Source organism: Eubalaena glacialis, chromosome 1 (genome assembly GCF_028564815.1).
Source record: "Eubalaena glacialis isolate mEubGla1 chromosome 1, mEubGla1.1.hap2.+ XY, whole genome shotgun sequence".
Lineage (NCBI taxonomy): Eukaryota > Metazoa > Chordata > Mammalia > Artiodactyla > Balaenidae > Eubalaena > Eubalaena glacialis.
Window position 1 is genome coordinate 119,032,292 of NC_083716.1, and position 19,607 is coordinate 119,051,898.

A 19,607-nucleotide genomic window follows, 5' to 3' on the forward strand; every position below is an offset into this window, starting at 1 on the left:
ATTTATTTGCATGGGGGTTCAAAGGCCAAGGGGCAAGCGGAACTGTGTTCCGTATTTATCCCTCGCGTGATGGAGCTCTTCTGCCTTCCCCCAGGGCTCTCCGAGCAACACCATTGGCCGGGCTCCCTCTCGACATCCCAGCAGCCGGACCAGCCCCCTGACCTCCCCCACCAACTGCTCCCGTGGGGGCCTGTCTCCAAGGTAATGCCATTTCAACAGGAGTGAAGACACTAAAGCACCCCGATGACTGTCTAGGCTACTTCTAGGTTTTTAGACCGAGCTTAATAACCAAAAAGTGTATGGGTACCAGGAGCCCATGGCTCCTAGCCCTCACCCAAATCTTAACTGCGTCACTTGGGGCAAAGTGGTTAGCTTCTATGGTGAAATGAGCAGTTTCTGCTGAATGGTCTCTGAGATTCTTCTAGCTCTAAACACTTTCTTCTCGTACCTTAAAGATTTTAAAACTGAAAGTTACGTTTAGAGCCCTGTTTCACATAGAAAGCATTTAGAAACTCATCACCTACTCTGTAAGCGATAGGAGCACCTACAGATATTTGATCGTCTAACTAAACCCTTTATAATCAGTCCACACATAGTCTGGGGTAGTTTCCACCCAAGTGGCCATTCTGGGCTCACGTTTGAAGCCAAATGCTGCTCTGAGAAGGGATTGAGAACCTGAGAACTAAAACTGGATCAGCATTTTCAGACTCCTGTTGGGACCATGTGAACATTGGCCTAACAGAGTCTGGGGCAGTGACTTAGAAAGAGAAGAGAGTTTGCCTTGAGATCTTTGGATAACATTTCCCATCTGGCCAGAGCCCTTAGAAGTCCCTGCACGGTGGCTTTCATGACCCCCTGGCAGGTGTTGGAGTTTCTCGTGGCCTCACTCAGAGTGGTGACCCTATAGGCCACAGCTTTTAGGAAGGAGCCAGCGGCTGGACCTGCAGGGGTCATGCATGTGTGTTTGGCTTCAAGAAATCCAGGGCTTTGGGATCACTAACAAGAATCAGGGGGCTGTGTCTTAAGGGTTGCTGACACCACGATCTTAAAATTGGAGGAAAATACCACAAGTATGCCATACCCTTTTAAGAGTTACCTCTTTAGTTGGAAGATAGCAAAATGTAAGTGCCTTCAAATTTAGATTTTCTTAATGCTCAAGACTCTTCCAAACTCCTCCATCCTTACCACTGAAGTTGTCTTCAGTTTCTCAAGTTATCATATAAATATTTTGGAAAATGTCAAATTTGTATTTTTCTCTTGGAGAAACGAAATATTTTGTATACTTAGAGTATCCTGGTGTTTATATTGCTTTATGTTTCATCCTCTTAAGGTCCCCTGGTACTGTATGTAGGTAGAATGAAGCATAGCGTTATGTTTCCAGATTTGGTCTGTGTGGTCATGGTTTCAGCAGGCTAGTATAATTAGACGCTTGAGACCAGAAACTAATGGAAACATGTCTGACTTTCCCCAAGTGTGACTCTGGCTCAGCACACTTGTTTTTTAAATGTTAACATCTGTATCAAAACAAACGGTTTGTCTTAAATGACCCCAGTGTTGGCAGTAAAATCATGGAGTTCTCCTCCTTGGCAGGAGAGAATTCTATGGAAAAGTTGTCTTCTCTGTAAATTGTTGCCTTTGTTTAGAAATGGTACTTCTGCAACATTGAGAAATCTGTTCTTCCATAATACACAGTTCATACTTCTTATTTTTTAGTTATTTCATTAATAGGGTGGCACATTCTTTAGGTAATAAACAAAAGGTAAAATTCAAATGAAGTATTTTGTTATATGTGCTCATGGTCTAAGTAAAAGATTGGTGGGAGCTGCTAGCATAATCCAGCAGAGCTAAGACTTGGCTAGGTATTAAGCTTCATGGATGTCCAAATTATTTAAAAATTCTAATTTAGTTTTCCAGGTCACCATTCATTCTTAACTAGCCTGGCCTAAATTTTTACTGTTTAGGGTTACAGGTGAGTGGAAGAAATGGGGAGATTTATTTTCAATCTTAAAAAGTCCAAGTGTGACCTAAATATTTTCTTATCAACAAATTCTTCTTTAAGGAATTATTTAGCTGTGTAATTTCTTTCTTTCTTTTTAAACACAATATGCCCTCTGTCAGTGCATAAGTAGCCAGAATGGCCTTAGCCAACTTGAACTCAACAGGAGAAATAACTTTTCTCACAACTAGAACTGTCCAGAAGTGGGAAAAGCTGGCCCATGTCATCATATCATGGGAAATATTCAAATGGGCTACATACTTTCGACCGGGAAATTTATAAAAGGAATGAACTCTTGCACTAAATAGGAGAATGTACTGGGTTACCACATTCTAAGTAGGGATAGACCAATTCTACAGGATATAATCTCAGCTATTTTTCTGAGCGGTGCTCTTGAAACATTTATTTTCTGTGACCTGCTATTTTATCTTTACCATTGGATGTTAGTTTTTTGTCCTTAAGGGGAAGAGTTATTGAGTTATTTGTTTTTAATCTAACTTTGAGTATCAAAATAAACTAGTTACTTTTTTTTTTAGTCCAAAAATTCTACACTCAGATTATGCTGGGAATAAGAAAATACTCTAACATGATGAACACATTTAATTTGATAGTTTTTAAAAAAAAATCGCTAGTGAGGAATTCATTTTTATCCACCCAGTAACATTAGAGAGGCCATAGCCAACAGGTTAGGCTTTTGTGGAAATTCCATCCATCAGTCATCGTTTCTGTGAGAGAGAGGAGTCCTCCTTATTCCCAGTGAGCAAACAGATGCTCCGAGTCTTCGGGGAGAAGACGAATGGCCTGGAGTGTTCCATCATTAAACACACATTTACATTTCAGCTCATTTTACCGAGTGTGATCGATGCTAATTGAAAAACAGTTGCAAGGGGCTTCAGCAATTACGTGCAGTCCGTTCCCTTTAAGATAGAAAAAGCACGTGGCCGTCCTCACTCTGGTCTGCTGTGCATTCTTGACAAACATGCTGTGGAGCGCTCGGCAGATAAGCTCTGTTAACCCAACGACAAAAGGCAATTTTAGGTGGATTTTACACTCGTCCCGTCAGACGATCAAGAGTGTGCGCGGACTCACAGTGGGGGTCGAGCTGGAGACCCCCTCCCACAGGGAGGCGCTGGCGCATCCTCTTGGTCCCCCCCTACTGGCAGGGCCCCAGTTGAGGGGGTCGCCCGTGTCCTCTTGTGCCGCTGACTCAGTGTGTGGCCTAGAGGAGGCCTTTTGGCCCTTCTGTGCCGCAGTGACCGCTCCCCTGCACACCTTGTTTTCCTTATAAAATGGGGCCATCGCTGTCCTCAGGTGGAGACCAGCTCTGGACCACTGCTCTTAGAGCCGCCGTGAATGCTGGGGCAGGCGTGCTGCTCCGTAGGGACCCTGGTCCTGTGGCCCCCACCCCGTGGCCTGGTGTCCCATTTGTGGTCAGCTCAGTTCACGCCCGTGCCGTGTCTCTGGGTCTGTTGAACTGCAGCAGTTGTTAGAACTCTGGCGGGGCCTTTGCACGCCCAGGTCACTTAGGGACACCTGCCAGGTGAGGAGAGCCTGTGTTCCCAGGCGCACTTTAGTCCCATATCAGGTCACATGAGTAGAGGGGTTAGGTTTTTGGTTCCCCCCTCTCGGAGCCGGCCTGTGGGCCATGGCCCCCCCCCCCAATGGTGCTGTTGTTTTCGCAGAAGGAAATACCCATCTGAGGGTCGTCCCGGTGGGGGAACACGTTGTCCCCTGCCTGAGTGATCTGGCGGGGTGGCACCTTCCCTGAGGCTTCCTGCTCTCGCCCCTTTGGTCCCATTTGAATTAAGGCCCATGAATCCTTTGGTTCTTTCTGAAATAACCGATTGCATTATCTGCAAGTACATCTAGTGTTTTTTGCATGTAAGTGCTTGTAATTTCCTTTACACACACACAGTCCTGTCCTTGGAATCTCACGTGATTTAAAAACATAAATGCAGGACTCAGAGTTGGTTCTTTCCCCTGAATGGTGCAGCGTGACTCTGGGTAGAGCTTTGTCAGGGAGAGGGGCTCCAGGACACAGAGTATAGTGCCGCCCTTGCCTGTCTTGTCTCTTTCTCTGACTCTCGTCTTCTGATCACCGCAGTCGGTTGTGGGGTTGCAGTGCCGATGGGTGGTCGAAGCAGCCAGCTCCCTTTCCTCAGCCTAGCTCCATCCCCACCGCTCCCTCCCACAAGACTCTCAGGCGCCCTTACTCTCCCAGGTAACGAGCTACCTGTTCCACTTCTCTGAGGTGTCACAATATTATTGCACTTCCAAGGTCGCCTCAGGTCTCTGGGGAAGCCTCTCCGCCGCCTCCGGCCGAGACCAGCAGGGCTAGAGCCTTGGTGAGAAGTGTGAGCAGGGGCGTGGCCTCGGCCAGACCTCTCGAGGACACTCCTACGGTGCCCCCAGGAGAGGGGACCATTGCATCAACTGGCCACATCCACCGACATGCGGTTGCAGCGCTCGGCCCCTGGAAGGGGCTCGGGCGACACGTGCCGTCAGGGCCGCGACCGTGCGCCGTGTCCCCGGCCTTATGCTCGACGCACAGGGCTGCTCCCTCCCAAACCTGCGGTCTTCAGTCCCGCTCTCAGTGGTGTGGCCCAGTGTCCTTCCTGATGTCCCGTCCTGATGTCTCGCGTGTGCTGATAGCCTGAGGACTCAGATCCAGAAAGGCAGCCCCGAGAGGTGCCCTCCCCGTGACATCCCATAAAGGGGGCCCAGCACCAGGCGGGAGAGCCGTGGGGTCCCCGCAGGCTCCTGGCCGAGTGCGACAGTGCTTTACAAAGGCGGCTCCATGGGCTCCTACGGATTCGTGTTTGAGGGTCTCTTAGGTGCTTTTTATAAAGGTCCAGAGATCAGAGGATCCCTTCCCTGGAGCCCTACGATTACATGAGCAGGGGACGGAGCAGTCCAGCTGCCTCTGTGCTGTGTGAGATGAGTTTGCACCCTCTGTGACAGGACAAGGGTCAAGACGAAACAAAAAAAAGAAGTCATTACTTTTGAATGCCTCAGAGATAGCTTTTGCACAGAAGATTTACATTGTTACTTTATGTCCTAGACACAGCGAGACTGTATGTAGTAAACAAGTCAGCTAAGTGTTTTAACAGCATCTTCCTTTGGAAACTCTCCCAGTTCTGAAAGTAGCTTCTAAGGCGTGCAGAGACTCCTGTGGTGACTGTCCAGATGCGCAGGTTGGGGCACGGGCACATCGACAGTGAGACGGCTGCGTCCTCAGTGTTAATAAAGCATGCCACTGCATTTGTCTTAAAGGTTAGTCATGCCTCAACGTATCAGACCGGTTGATTGAGCGTCTCCCAGTACACTGACCTGTGTGTCTTACTGGGCACCAAGCTTCACCCCCAGCCAGTCTTCCCATCCAGCCACTGAGACCACCCTCCAGAGGACGTCTGTTCCCAGAATCACCTTTTACACGTGTGTACAATGCTACAGCTAACGCTTCACAAACAACTGTAACTTCTGTTAACCGTCGGAGGGAGAGAGAGTGGACCAGAGACCTTTACACTTAGAGAACCTATCGGTTACATAAAACGAAGAGGAAATCTGTATCTTTCTCTTTGCTCTTCGCCAAAACCCTGTTGATTTCATGAGAAGGAACAATTATCCTCATTCCATACCTAGTGTCTTTTCCCTACAAAATGACAAAGAAGAAGCTCTCAGAAGGCACACTTCCTGTCTCCAGCTTTTCTTTCCTTGGCGACCTGACCTCACGCATCTCCCCGCCTGCGCTGTGCATCCTTTCCGCAGGGTGAGGCCAGAGCCTTCTTCTGCCTCGGTATTGGGTCCCCTGGCCTGACCTCAGGTCAGTGAGTATTGACCAATTGAGCAACTCTTCCTAATCTAAAGAACCCTGTGGAAACCTTTCTGGAGTCTAATCACAGTGTTTACAGACGCCTGGGACCAGGCCTTTAACCTAAGGGATTATACCTCCGAGCTAAAACAAGACAGAATGTGAGGGCAGGTGGCAGATTGGGGTTCACTCAACCAGGTCTCTTCTAAGCAGAGCTGCTGCCTCCCCCTCGCTGTTCCCTTGTGTGTATTGCTTGTCGGGACCACATCACCTGTGATTCCCTGATGACAGCATCCACGGGAGTGTCCTTTTTCCCTATGAAATAAGGGCTCACCGGTATTGATTTGAAAAAATGCAAACACCAGAACGTGAAATGGCAAGGAAAGCAACATTGTCTGCTTCCCTTTAGAGGAAAAAAATGCCCTCTCTCACCTGGAGCTCACAGTTTCCACTTCATACCAAGGAGATGCTTCAAAGCTCAAGCTAGTCTAAAAGAAGTGTCCCCAATAGATTGTGCCTGGCCGTGCACACGTTCTCCTAAATTGGAAGTCTAAGTTGGTTTATTAATTGAAAGTAAGAAGGAGGAACATTAACTGGCAGAATCCTTTATTTTCCTATTTTAAAAAGAGGCTGCTATCATGCTAAAGTTATGTGAACCGAAATGAGGTATTTTAAGAAAGTTCAGGGTAGGAATAATGGGATGAACTATATGAAACCTAACATCTTCTGAAGCGACATGGAGAATAATATTGTGACATCCCTTAAAAGCTGAACGTCCCCCAGACTTCCTTCTGTCCATCCCTCCATCCTTCCTGTTTTGTTTTGTTTTGTTTTTTTCCCTTTTGCATGGGCTATGTTACTCTTTTTGGTTGTTGTGATTAAAAGTATTTTCAGGCATCTTTTTACATCTCGTATACATATTTTTTGTTTAAGTCATATTCAGCCTTTATTTATGAAAAACGGTGTACTGGCCAGATGTATAAATGCCTTTGCTCACACATAAGCTGGTGCTGTGCTGTTCTAGAAGGGGCCGGGGAGGGGAGCGGTCAGGGGGCCCCGGTGCTCCCCAGTCACGCTTTCTTCACGCTAAAGGGGTATATTGCCTCTTAGATAACGTTATGAACTTAGAAGGGGTTGAAATCTTGAATTCTGTTCAGGTTTTTGATTCCGCTTCCTGCCAGCGTGAACATGGAGTCTTAGCTGTAAACGTGTTGAAGCTCACATTTCTTTTTGTTTGATGCCAGAGCCAGTCTTTGAGTTGGCGCGTGTTTTTGTGAGCTCTCCGAGTGCAGTTGGGGTGTCTGTGTTCTTTCATTCATCAGAAGAGAAGAGTGGGTTCTACCTGGGCCAGATTTGCAACCTGGAGGTTGCAGGAGAGTGAATTCATCTCGCAGGGTGAATGCATTCAGATCCTGTACTCTCGCAGGACCCATCCGGCCTTAGAAGACACTCGGGTCGTTACAGCCTCCAGCCAGTAGAGGTCTGGCTACTCCAAGTGAGCACTGTTCAAATCTTGTCTTGTTCATCTGCCCAAACCTTTAAAAAGAAAAAAAAGAAAAAAAGTGTGTGTGTTGAGGGGGAGGTTGGTAAACATTATTTGTTTTTAAGTTACAGGGAAGTTTCCTCTCAAAAGAATGCTCAGGGCTGGCTGAGTTGCCCTTGGGGGGGGTTCCCACCAGTGGGTAACTGGTTTCAGTTACTTCTCTTTGGAAAAACAGAAAGGTCGCTCTTCTTTAGTCCTTAATAATGAATGTTGTTGGATGCTTACTTATATACAGCCAAGGATTCTTTTCATGTCCTTGGCAATTCTCAGTATAGCTCAGGACTGTCTGCAGATTAAATTAGACCAACTCATCCGATTTTTTCTTGAATACTTTCTTGGAGCAAGTGACGTTTATTCTTTTTGAGGGAAGGTGATGGGTTTTGTTCTTAGGATCTTCTGTCTGTTTCAGCGTACTTTTCAAACATCTAAAGGTCACTTGTTGATACACTGCGTTACACCAGAAGGCTGTTGAGGAGTTTTGCTTTACTTTGTGTTTTGCTGTGCTAAATGCCTGAAAGGACAACAGTTGACGTCACTTTTCTGTAAGGGACAAATATTTCTTGCTTTTTGGAGTGCTTTTAGATATTCATCTGCAAGTGTGACTCATCTTTATAAGATCTGCTTTCACTGTAAAACTCCCACTATCCGCATCTAGAAGAATTTGGTTATTCAAGCAAATTCCTGGCTTAGATGGCGTGAGAGGCTGTCAGGAGTCCGTTGGTGGATCTGACTTCGAGTCATTTTCTACTCTGGGGTTTTATTTTATAGTTTTCTGATACTGGTAAGCATAATCCAGCCTTCTGAGGTCATGCACTTTGCTCCTTTAAAATTTGTGTGTAATAACTAGCTTTCTTTCCACTTATTTGTACATTTGAGACCAGTAACAACCAAACTGCTTTTTTCCATCTTCAAGATACGAAAGTTATTTTTGCACGTCCATTACCTCGTGCATCGTCACCAGTTGTCACTCTTTGAGTTCCTGCATTCTCGTGGTTCTTGTTGTTTCCCACTGGCTCTTACTGAGTGCTGATGTCATGTGTTTGGGACCAGATCTGACAAGGAAGCTGTACAATTAAATTGTCCAGTGGTGGTACTCTTAACAAAAGATGTCTTCCTTATCATTCCAAATCACCTGAAGAAACTATAATTATGTCTTACTCCGTAAATCATTAGCAGTCGTTTTTACCCATACCTCAATTGTGTGCATGCGCCTTAATTTAAGAAATAAAATATGTTTGCTCTTCAGCATGCTGGAGTATGATACCGAGAACCTGAACTCGGAAGAAATCTACAGTTCTTTGCGTGGAGTGACAGAAGCCATCGAAAAGTTTAGTTTTCGAAGCCAGGAGGATCTGAACGAGCCCATTAAGAGAGACGGCAGGAAGGACTGTGAAGTCGTGAGTACCCGCGTGGCTAACAGGGCCATTCATCAGTGAGGGGGCGGCCACCGCCCAGGCTGGGAGAGAGCTGTGTGTCCCTTAAGGGACGGTCCTGAACGCTGACCACGGGGATCATTGAACTCCAACATTATTTTTATCTCGTAGTCAGAATGGTATGATTTTAAGAGGCCCAAGGCAACTTTACGAAATTGCAGTAGCCCTCAGCTATCTTGGTGAAGAATGTTAAATGCCCTTTTTCTCAGCTGGCTTTCGTTTATCCTGGACACGTTTTTGTTCCTCTGATATGATAAAAACAGTGAGCCTGCGTCCGACGCCAGCGTGGCTCTCCGGGAGCTGCAGCCTCCTGCAGAGGGGCGGAGTGGCGCAGGACAGATCTGCAGAGGGGACGATGTCACCCTCTGAGCACAGAGGCCACGCGGTCACAAGGCACTTGTCGGGTCAAGTAGGAGGTTGTCGTCTGAGAGGGGCCTGTGAGAAGGCAGAGGGATGGGGGTGGGCACGGGGGAAGGGAGAGGGTGGGCGTGCCCTGGTGTTGGGGAGGCCCTGGGAAGAGAAGGGCGCTCACACCAGGGGGTGCACAGCCATCGTCCAGGCTACTCTGGGGTCCCTGAAGGATCTGAAGGATCTTTAACCGGGGAAGTGGCATGGTCCCTCGCACATCTGAGGACGATCGCTGTCACTCTGCCATGGGGAGTGACCCCGGAGGGAGCTGGGTCGGGTAGTGCGTGAGCAGAAGCAGGGGAGCCGGGGTGTCCGGCAAGGGCTGTTGAGGAAGTGCTGCTGCACCTCAGTGAGGTGATGTCACGGGGAGAGAAGGCGACGCGGACCCCTGTGGAGCGTGGTGAGACATCCAAGCAGGCACAGCCATGGGCCTTCGGGTGCGCCAGCCTGGACCTGAGGCTGGCGATTTGGGCTGCAGGTGGAGGTTTGAGAGACACTGACTAGATGCTTGATGGTAACTAAAGAAAAGTACGTGCAATCAGCCAAGTGAGGGTAAGGACAGAATCCTCAGGAGCATCACCACTAAGGGAAAGGCAAAAGAAACGGGGTCAAGAAGGATTAAAGAGCAGAGGAGAATGTGGTGGCCTGGATTCGAGGGGAGCTTTCGGGAAGGACGTTCCAGCCAAAGGGGTCTCGAGTCGGATGTGGACTGAAAGGGCTCCACTGGATCTTTTTTTTACTGTCTGCATTAAATAGTCTATTTTAATCTAGAATATTTAAACCACACAGTTACTCACCGGTGTTTTGGTGTAGGGCCAAGACCTTTTCTTTGAGATTGGGCCCCCGTCTGGACTTCCGTCTTCCTTTTCTTAAATAGCTTTTAGACCTAATCACAGTCTGCAGTTTCCAGGGTTAGCTTCTCCAGGAGCCCATTGGGTGTTGTGCGCAGAGCTGGGAGTGGACGTGAGGTCACGGTGGGCCAAGGGCCGGCTCGAGTGCAGGCTGGAGCGAGGAGGGGCCGATGGCGGGTGTGCAGTGGGAGAGACCCGGCCCGGGTGGAGAGAAGGGTGTTGGCTCTGCAGTGGCGGCAGTGGAGGATTCATGGACACGGGTCCTCAAGGACGTGGGGAGGTGGCGAGACGGGGGCCCTGGGGGAGCGGGTTGGCCTTAGCCAGGAAGGAGGGGAGCGGGCCTGTGGGAGCAGGAATTGGAGGGTGTCCACGCTGGCAGCTCTGCTGTCCACGGGCAGCGCTTGCGCTGAGGAGACGGGAAAGGCTTCTAAAGTGCATGAGAGGAACTTGGGGTTGGGTGTGGTTCTGATCAGGGAAACAGAAGTCCTGCCAGGAACAGCAGAGGCCCCAGGAGAAGCTGGATGACGGAGGTATAGAGCCAGCATGTAAAGAAAAGAAGGAAGAAAAAGCATCTTTAGAGACAGCCACCATGAACGCTTCGGTGTACATCTTTCTATTCCCTTAGGTGTACCTGTACGTGTCTGTATGTGTAAGGGTGTATGGAGTGTGTTCTTTAAGATAAAGGTGACTTCATAGGGTGCCTCCTGTTTGGTGTAGTCTTTCCTGTGCCTTCTTGTGGCTGGATGATAGTTCAGCGTAAGGGTATGTGCCATAGTCATGTCCTCGGTGCCCTATTTGGGAACGTTTAAGTTGTTTCCAACTTTTCAAAGTATGAAAACACCGTGCCAGATGTTGAAAGGAGTGGGGAGAAGGTGGAGAGAGCAAGCCCGTACCAGGATGGGGAAGCGGGGGGCCGGGAGGGGCTGCGGGACTGGGAGGGGGTGGCAGACGGGGCGCTGACAGGTCGCAGCTCAGAGGGGCGGGGAGGGGAAAAGGAAGCGTTGAGGAAGTCCAAAGTGAGCATCTTCGCCACTCGTCACCAAATGTTAGCTAAGAAGCTGCTATAAAACTGCACTAAATGTGGAAGAGTCAGGCACCAGCGTCTCTCTGCTCAAGCTTGACCAGCGGGCCCAGTCTGGTCAGATGGAGTCCGTCAGGGCGAAGGTCACATCCAGGGGGAAGGTGGGTCACACAGGCAGAGACGGACCCAAACGCGTGCGTGCATCCAGCCTTCCGGGCAGTTACAGAAATCCCACAGGCAGATTCTGAGGTTCCATTTCTTTGTTTCAAGTAGAAATTAGAGCACTTGATGCCAGAAGGGACATCAGGAACGAGTGTAGTACTGATGGCCTGGAGAGTTGATACGGCTCTTTTGGAGATTAGTGAAAAGTCGTATTCAGCAAAAGCGATTTTAAGTTTCATATCCTTTACCCAAAAATCTAACTTTTGGCAATCTGTGCCGAATAACAAACTTGACAAAAGGCAAGAAAGACGTTATTTACACAAAGTAGCTTATTTCAGCATTATTTATAATAGCAAGAAGCAAAAACATTAAGGAAAACACAGAAGGGGAATCATGCAGTAAATCTTATTAAAACACAAGAAATAGTGGTGCGATTAAACATTACGGCTGCAAAATTTTTATTTACGTGGGACTTGCTGATCCTTTGAGGAAAGCAAAATATATGATGCTCTGTGCCCTGTGATTCCCACTCTGTAAAATCTGCGTGCAGACAAAGACTGGGGTAATGTAATATACCAAGTTAAGAAAGTACGACATTGTTGTTAAAAGTGATGAGTATTAGGAGTTTAGTTTTCTTTTTTTCTTTTTTTCAATAAATTATTTTATTTTATTTATTTTTGGCTGCGTTGGGTTTTCGCTGCTGCGCGCAGGCTTTCTCTAGTTGCGGCGAGCGGGGGCTACTCTTCGTTGCGGTGCACAGGCTTCTCATTGCAGTGGCTTCTCTTGTTGCGGAGCACGGGCTCTAGGCGCAAGGGCTTCAGTAGTTGTGGCTCACGGGCCCTAGAGCGCAGGCTCAGTAGTTGTGGCACGTGGGCTCAGTAGTTGTGGCTTGTGGGCTCTAGAGCGCAGGCTCAGTAGTTGTGGTGCACGGGCTTAATTGCTCTGTGGCATGTGGGGTCTTCCTGGACCAGGGCTTCAACCCGTGTCCCCTGCATTGGCAGGCGAATTCTTAACTACTGCGCCACCAGGGAAGCCCTAGCTTCCTTTTTTGAATGTCTGAAGTTTTTAAACCCTTTCTCCTTTTATAAATAATCTTTTCATTATATTAATCATATATGTTTTACTTTTAGAAGAGAGTTACAAAGAGAAAAAAATTAAAATCATCCATGAATCATCTTATACCGAGAGAAAACCCCTGTTAAGTCTTATTTTGTTCATGTCTGTACACATACTATATATTCTTTTATATCCTAACAGCTCTATTAGGACAAAATCTTCTGGGTGGGATGTGTAAGAACCAAACGCATCCCAGCAGTTCCACTAGGTGTATATCCAAAGGAATTGAAAGAAGGGACTTGAACAGATATTTGCGCACCAGTGTTCAGAGCGGTGTTAGGCACAGTAGCCCAAAGGTGGAAGCAGCCCAAGTGTCCATCAACAAATAAATGGATAAACAAAACGTAATATGCACATGCAATAGGATATTATTCAGCCATAAAAAGGAATGTAACACTGAAACATGTTACAACATGAATGGACCTTGAAAACATTATGCTAAGTGAAATAAGCCAGATGCAGAAAGACACTGTGTGATTCCACTTATATGAGGTCCCTAGAGCAGTCAAATTCATAGAGACAGAAAGTAGAACAGAGGTTACCAGGGCTGGAAGGGGCAGGGAGTTATTATTTAATAGGTACAGAGTTTCGGTTGGGGAAGATGAAAAAGTTTTGCCCAAAATATAACGTAGTGGTAATGGTTACACAACATTGTGAACGTATTTAATGTCACTAGATTATACACGTATGAATTACATGATTGAATTTTAACATACATATATAAAACTACAATAAAAACCGCACAAAGGCATAAGCGTGGGTGACAGCGGTGCACCTTGTCAGCAGCACAAGTAAGAAGTGCCACAGGGCTCACCAGGGTTGTCTGGCTGCCTGGAAATGGTTCCCCCACTGTCCTATAGTCACGTGTCTGAGATGAGGAAAGTGACCGTTTTGCTCTGTCCCCTGCAGTCAGCCACACTTGCTCTGTTCCCTGCAAAGGGAGCCAGACAGGCCAGCGTGCGCAGAAGAAAGGACCTCGGGGAGAGAAGGGGGTCAGAAACATGACACAAGGGCCAGGGGCCCAGAGGTTTAACTAGTTGAAGACAAAACTCAGCGCATATCAGGAAAGACATTTTCAGAAAATATTAAAGACCTGTTCTTTGACCAGTGTAAAGACCAGCTCTGAGAGTCAGAAATCCCCAAAGGAAAAGCCATCTGCCTGGGGGATGTCAAGTTCTCCATAGTGAGACGTTTCACCACTTGAGGGGAATATAGCAGGGGACTCGTGGGTGGTGGGACCACTATAGGTCTCGAGAGGGTCATCGGGGGAGCATTTGTCCATGGCGTTGTGTCAGGGTGTCAGTGAGAAAACCCGTCCTGTTGGTGGTGAAGACAGTTGGCTTGGGGTGTGGGCACCTGAGGTTCCTGGGGAACTGGGGGTGCCAGGTGTGCAGGCTGCCTTCTCAGGGGCTCCTCAGAATTTCATGTCACTAATCTGTCAAAAATGAGTCAAATTAGTCAGCAAATGCAAAGTAAAACAGACATTCCTTGTAAACTAATGAATGAATAGATGAGAACATCAGCGTGTTCTGTCCCCTCTGTGGTAGCTTATGAGCTAGGTATTTACAAATGGAGGCACTAACAACCGTCCTTTTGTCAGTGGCCAGACTTCAAGTGAGAAATCTCTGGCTCTCCTAATAATTCTGAAGATTTAAAGAAAAAGTTTGAGACAAGCACTGGAAAGGAACTGACAGTGTGCTGTGCCCCAGGTGTCCCGCGACGGTGGCATCACCTCCCCCGCCACCGAGGGCCGGGGCGGCAGCGACGCAGTGGAAGGAGGCCGGACGGCTCTGGACAACAAGACCTCCCTCCTCAACACCCAGCCCCCGCGCGCCTTCCCGGGGCCACGGGCGCGGGACTACAGCCCCTACCCCTACTTGGACACCATCAGCACCTACGACAAGACGGCCCTGAAGGAGGCCGTGTTCGACGACGACATGGAGCAGCTGCGGGACGGTCTGTCTCTCCCGGTGCCACTCCCCCCCCCCATCCCCCACCGCCAACCAGGGCAGCTCCGGGCACGCGAGGGTGGACTGGGGGCCTGCTCTGCTCGGTCGTCTGGGCGCCTGGGCGCGGGGGCACACGGAGGACCCACGGGGAAGGCCTTGTGAGGAAGCACGACCCGGGCGGCAGTGAGAGCGGGGCCTGGGCGATGGGGCGCCCGGGTGCAGCCTCCGGTGTGCGCTTCCCCGTCCCGCGCTGTGGCCGGGAGGCCTGGAGCCCTGCTGGGTGACTTCCCGCTGCTCTCTCAGCAGCGTTTGAGCCAGGTCCCCCGAGCTGCTTGTGTCACCTTCAGTCCTGTAGGTGGGGAGGGGATCTAACCTGCCCTGGGCACCTGCGTGGCGTGTGCTGGCTGCTGAGACAGGGATCATTCCCATCGTGTGAGTTAGGAAACCGAGGTCCGGAAAGGTGAAGTTACTGCGCCAAGTATAATAACACACTTGATATGGAGCAGAACTGGTCTGGGTTTTTTTCTGACTCTTGTGTTAAGACCAGTGTCCATTACTGAGTAACAAGTGAGTGAGTACACATTGCTGTGAAGTATTTTTATCAGGAAGTTATTTTTTTCTCTTTTCACCTCACTGGCATGTTCATGTGTTTTGGTTTATTTCAACTTAATAATTAATTTAAAAAATTTTATATATGTATACTTTGTTTCCAAGCCTACTATTTTATGTTGTTTTCAATTTTGAATGAAGAATTAGATTAGAACCTTAAGTCAGAACTGTGTGTCGCGAAGGCTGTGGCTTGCCAGGGCTGGCTGTGCAGGGAAACGAGACGCGGCCCCCGGCCCCAGAGCGCCAGGCCCGCCAGGGGAAACAGGCTCATCGTGGTGGCAGACGTAGCGGTGAGGGCCGCGTTAGCGGTGGCTGCTGGAGCCAGGGGAACACGGAAGGAAGAAAGCTGCGCTCTCGGTGAATCAGTCAGTGACGGGACCCTAGGACAGAAGGGACGGCCTTCCACGGTCTGAAAGCACAAGTAGCTTCAGGGGCTTGAGCGCGTGACCCTTGGCTGTTGATTGCTACTTGCTGGTGGGGAGCAGGTCGGTCTGTACCCAGCCGTCCGTCTGCTGGGCAGGAGGCTGGTGGTGGAGGGTTGACTTGGACTTGCGCTGCCTAGGAGTTGTGGACCGTTGCCTTTCTTTACTCATAGAGCTGGCACAGCGTTTAACTTACCCAGTTGTTGGTCTTGTTTAAGACAGACTGGAGATTAGGATGTTGGCTGTAATTTATCCACCAACCGTATGCTAAAAGGCTTAAAGGAAAAGGTGGGATGGCAGGGGCGGAGATGAGAGGGTTCTTGAAGACGTCACCTTTCTGATTCTTAGAAGCTAAAGAAATATGTGAGTACAAATTTAGGTTCCTAATGATTTGTCTTTGTTTTTTCATCCTTTCTACTTAAAGTGAATATTCAGAGTTGAGGTCTCTTAAAACAGGGGTCCCCACCCCCCGGGCCGTGGACCGGTACCAGTCCGCGGCCTGTTAGGAACCGGGCCGCACAGCAGGAGGCGAATGGCGGACGAGCGAGTGAAACTCCGTCTGCCGCTCCCCATCGCTCACATGACCGCCTGAACCATCCCCCACCCCCCCAAGCCCAGGTCCGTGGAGAAATTGTCTTCCACGAAACCGGTCCCCGGTGCCAAAAAGGTTGGGGACCGCTGTCTTAAAAGAACATGGAAAGAGAAAGGATATGCCCCTCTGCCATATAAACCACAGCCAAGTCCCCGCAAGCAGTTACGCTACGTGATGTTGGCAGGCCTGGCGGTCTGTGAATGGACAGTCCGTGGGTAGCCTAGACACCGCGATCCGTGTTTGTTTACACTCTGGACGCTCAAGAAGGGAATGGGGATGAGTGGATCAGACACGGTGGTGGAGGGCCTGGAGGAAACTGCGCCCAGCGGGTCTGAGAGTAGTGAGGGTGTTCCTGGCAGGGCCTGGCTGAGGATGGTTGCAGGGAGCAGAGTTGGGAGGAAGACGATGCAGGAGAGGCTTTGGGGGTGTTCCTCCTCTTTGTCTGAAATAGGAGGGAAAGAGGCCGGTCAGGTCGGGAAGGGCACTGCGTGTTGGTCCCGGAGCACTAGACTCCTGTTCTCACCCGTTTTCACAGTTAACCTGGCGAGGTGACCTGCTGGGGGTGTGACGTGAGGCCGGCGCCCAGCGCGGGCCGCGGGCCAGTGGGGACCTCCTGGAGTCAGGAGGGCGGGGGTGCTGAGCATCTGTCTTGTGTCCCCCAAGTGCCCATTGACCACTCGGACCTGGTGGCGGACCTCCTGAAAGAGCTGTCCAACCACAACGAGCGGGTGGAGGAGCGCAAGGGTGCCCTGCTGGAGCTGCTCAAGATCGCGCGCGAGGACAGCCTGGGCGTCTGGGAGGAGCACTTCAAGACTGTCCTGCTGCTGCTGCTGGAGACGCTGGGGGACAAGGACGTGAGCGGCCCCCCTGCCCCTCCCCTCTCTCTCCCCCCTCCCCCCTCCCTCCTCCCTCCCGTCTTACTCCTCCCTCCCCCTCCCTCCCCCTCCCTCCCCTTCCCTCTCCCCCCTCCCCCTCCCTCCCCCTCCCTCCCCCCTCTCTCCCCCTCCCTCCCCCCTCTCTCCCCCTCCCTCCCCTTCCCTCTCCTCTCTCCCCCTCCCCCTCCCTCCCCCTTCCCTCTCTCTCCTCCCTCCCCCTCCCTCTCCTCCCTCCCCCTCCCTCCCCCTCCCTCCCCTCTCTCTCCCCACCCCCCTCTCCCCCTGGTGGCCAGGCCTGGGCCCACGGCTCCCCTCCGTTCCTGTGCTGTGCTTCCTGTTGGCACCAAGACGGCTTTCAGGTTTTCTGGCCCCAGTCAGTTAGCGGAGACAGGCCCCACCCTGGCCTCCACGCAGGTTTTTCTGTAATTGGGTTTGTAGTCGTTGAGGGAGACGTGCTCCCTCTTTGGTCCCTTTCACAAAATTTCTTAAGACTTTGCTAGTGTAGAATGTGGCTTGTTTTTTTACGATGGGGTTTTCTTCCTTAGGAGTTTTATTTATGCTTCACGTGCAGTTGAGAAATCAGAGGCTCATTTTTGGAAGACCACACTAAACCCTACTAAACGCGCCTTCCCTGGGGCTCTGTGTTGGTTCACCCCTGCATTGTTAACAGTTCCAGCGACAGATCCCAGAAGCAGAGATCATTCCTGTTTTCTGTGATCGTCCATTATTATTTTTAAAGGAGAAAGCCGTCTCCACGCGGTGACACTTGCATGTGACTCTTCGAGGGGCGAGCACCCTGATCAGAGGCCCACCTCCCCACCGCCCGCGGTGCGGCCACTCCCTTGTGCGTGTGGCAGCAGGAATAAATGTTAGGACTTCCCTGGATTAAAGTCTGGAAGTAAAACTCCATCTCTGTGCTCCGGGCTTCGTGTAGGTCAGCAGAAGCACAAGTACAGTAAGTGTGGTGAACAGCTCAAGGGGTAGGACCAGACAGATTTCGAGGAAGTTGGGCACGGCCCAGGGCAGAGGTCGTGCCCAGGTCACGTTGATGGTGATCTTAATGGAAGACAGGTGAGCAGAGGCTGGCAAATGTCATGGTGACTCCAGTTGCTGTCTGGTGCTTAGGGACGCATGGGTTGGTGTGGGGTGAATCAAGGTAGAAAAACGGCGATGAAAGATCTGTATTCGCTTTTCTTAAGACAAAGTACCTGTTGGCCCCTGAAGCACTTCTAGTGGTTGGCTTTGTCAGGAGGAGAAATGATGTCATGGAGAGGGCAGGGGATGGTGTGTGAGCCTGTGGCTGGTGCGGGTGAGTGGCAGAGAGTCAGGATGTTCTGTTTGGTGTAAACCCCATTCTCTGTTGTTGAGATTAGGGGTCTGTTTGGAATGGCTTTCCTCCAGACGCCATGACTCGGGCCTCAAGAAGCTGGAGTTCTGTACACGTTCCCCTCCCTCATGACCTGCTCAGTAGAAGGTCAGGAATATTGGCAGGTCTCCCACTGACCTGAGAGAGTCCACTGTCTGACAGGTCGTGTCGATGAAACGTGTAGGTGCCCTTTACGTGTAGGTGTCCTTTTACATAGTTTACAGATATACACCTGAGCCTCAGAAAATCTGGAACCGCCCCCCGGGAGACTGATAATGAACTTACCAGTCGTCCTCATTTGGTCTCGTTCAGGAAGCCTTCCTGGGGTCCCTCTCAGGTGCCAGGTCCCGGCATGTCCCCGCAGGCACAGCGCCCGCCCTCGTGGAGCCGGCCATCTGGGAGCCTCCGTCCAGGAAGCCTGGCGTCCGTGTCGCGGTGCCTGCAGGGTGCCAGGGACCCAGGCCTGGGAGCCGGTCTCGGGGCCCCGCTGGCCGTGTGCGCAGAGAGGCGCCGCGTGGCGTTTGCTGACGTCCGTCTCTCCTCTGCCCCAGCACTCCATCCGCGCCCTGGCACTCAGGGTGCTGCGGGAGACCTTGAGAAGCCAGCCGGCAAGGTTTAAACACTACGCAGAGCTGACGATCATGAAGACGCTGGAAGCCCACAAAGACTCCCACAAGGAGGTGAGCCAGCCTCCGGCGCACAGCCCTGCCGCCGCGGCGTCTGAGCAGCGCTGCGGGCCCGGCGCCCCGCAGGTCCCCGGCGGCAGGGCTCTCCGAGCCTCGTCCGGGCGGGTCTGCCCTTTCTGCTGCGGTCAGGGTGGGGATGGAGACGCGCGAGCCTCGCTCTGGGCCCTCGGCCAGGCTCCCTCACCCGCAGGGCCCCGCTCTGCTCAGGGGGCTGTCACCCCACGCCGCCCACGGGAGAGCTAGGTGAGGCCGGCGCGTGCGGGCGGGCTCCCCCCACGGGCCCGCAGGACTGGAGGCGGCCCGCCCGCTCTGTGGGCTCCCAGCTCCTCGGGCTCCCGTCACGGGGCAGGGAGGGCGCAGTTCTGGGCCCGACGCGTGTGCACGTAGAGGACAGTCCGTGCGTCCTCGTCCAGTCGCTTGCTGGACTGTCCCGGGGCCTGCCGCCCGCAGTCCTCTGCGTATCAAGAGATGAGGGGTGGGGTGGGTGGAGCGTCCTAAAGGGAGATGGTTTCAGGGACGCCTGCCAGTAAAAGGCACTGTGGCAAACAACCGTCTAGTTCCAGGTGTGGAAAACTTAACATGGCGAAACAGTGGGTTTGACCCCGAAGTGAGACATAAACACGTGTCAGTTCAGTCTTTTGGCTTCCGTGTGACTCTCGCGAGCACAGCCGTGGACTAAAGGAACTGTGATTAGAGCAGTTCTTCTCTTCACAGCGAGCGAGAATCGGGCCCTGAATCATGGCCTTTTCCTCTGTTCAGCAGTTACG

At 50.9% G+C, this 19,607-nt stretch overlaps 1 protein-coding gene across 1 annotated transcript in view; it reads left to right on the forward strand.

Moving 5' to 3' along the window:
- The window catches only part of CLASP1 (cytoplasmic linker associated protein 1), a 268,149-nt gene that overhangs the window by 222,016 nt on the left and 26,526 nt on the right, over window positions 1-19,607 (forward strand). Inside the window, exons 33-37 of the mRNA XM_061183060.1 lie at window positions 95-201; window positions 8,597-8,747; window positions 14,051-14,297; window positions 16,577-16,767; window positions 18,706-18,834. Of these exons, the coding sequence (XP_061039043.1) occupies window positions 95-201; window positions 8,597-8,747; window positions 14,051-14,297; window positions 16,577-16,767; window positions 18,706-18,834 (825 nt within the window). The remainder of the gene's footprint in view (window positions 1-94; window positions 202-8,596; window positions 8,748-14,050; window positions 14,298-16,576; window positions 16,768-18,705; window positions 18,835-19,607) is intronic.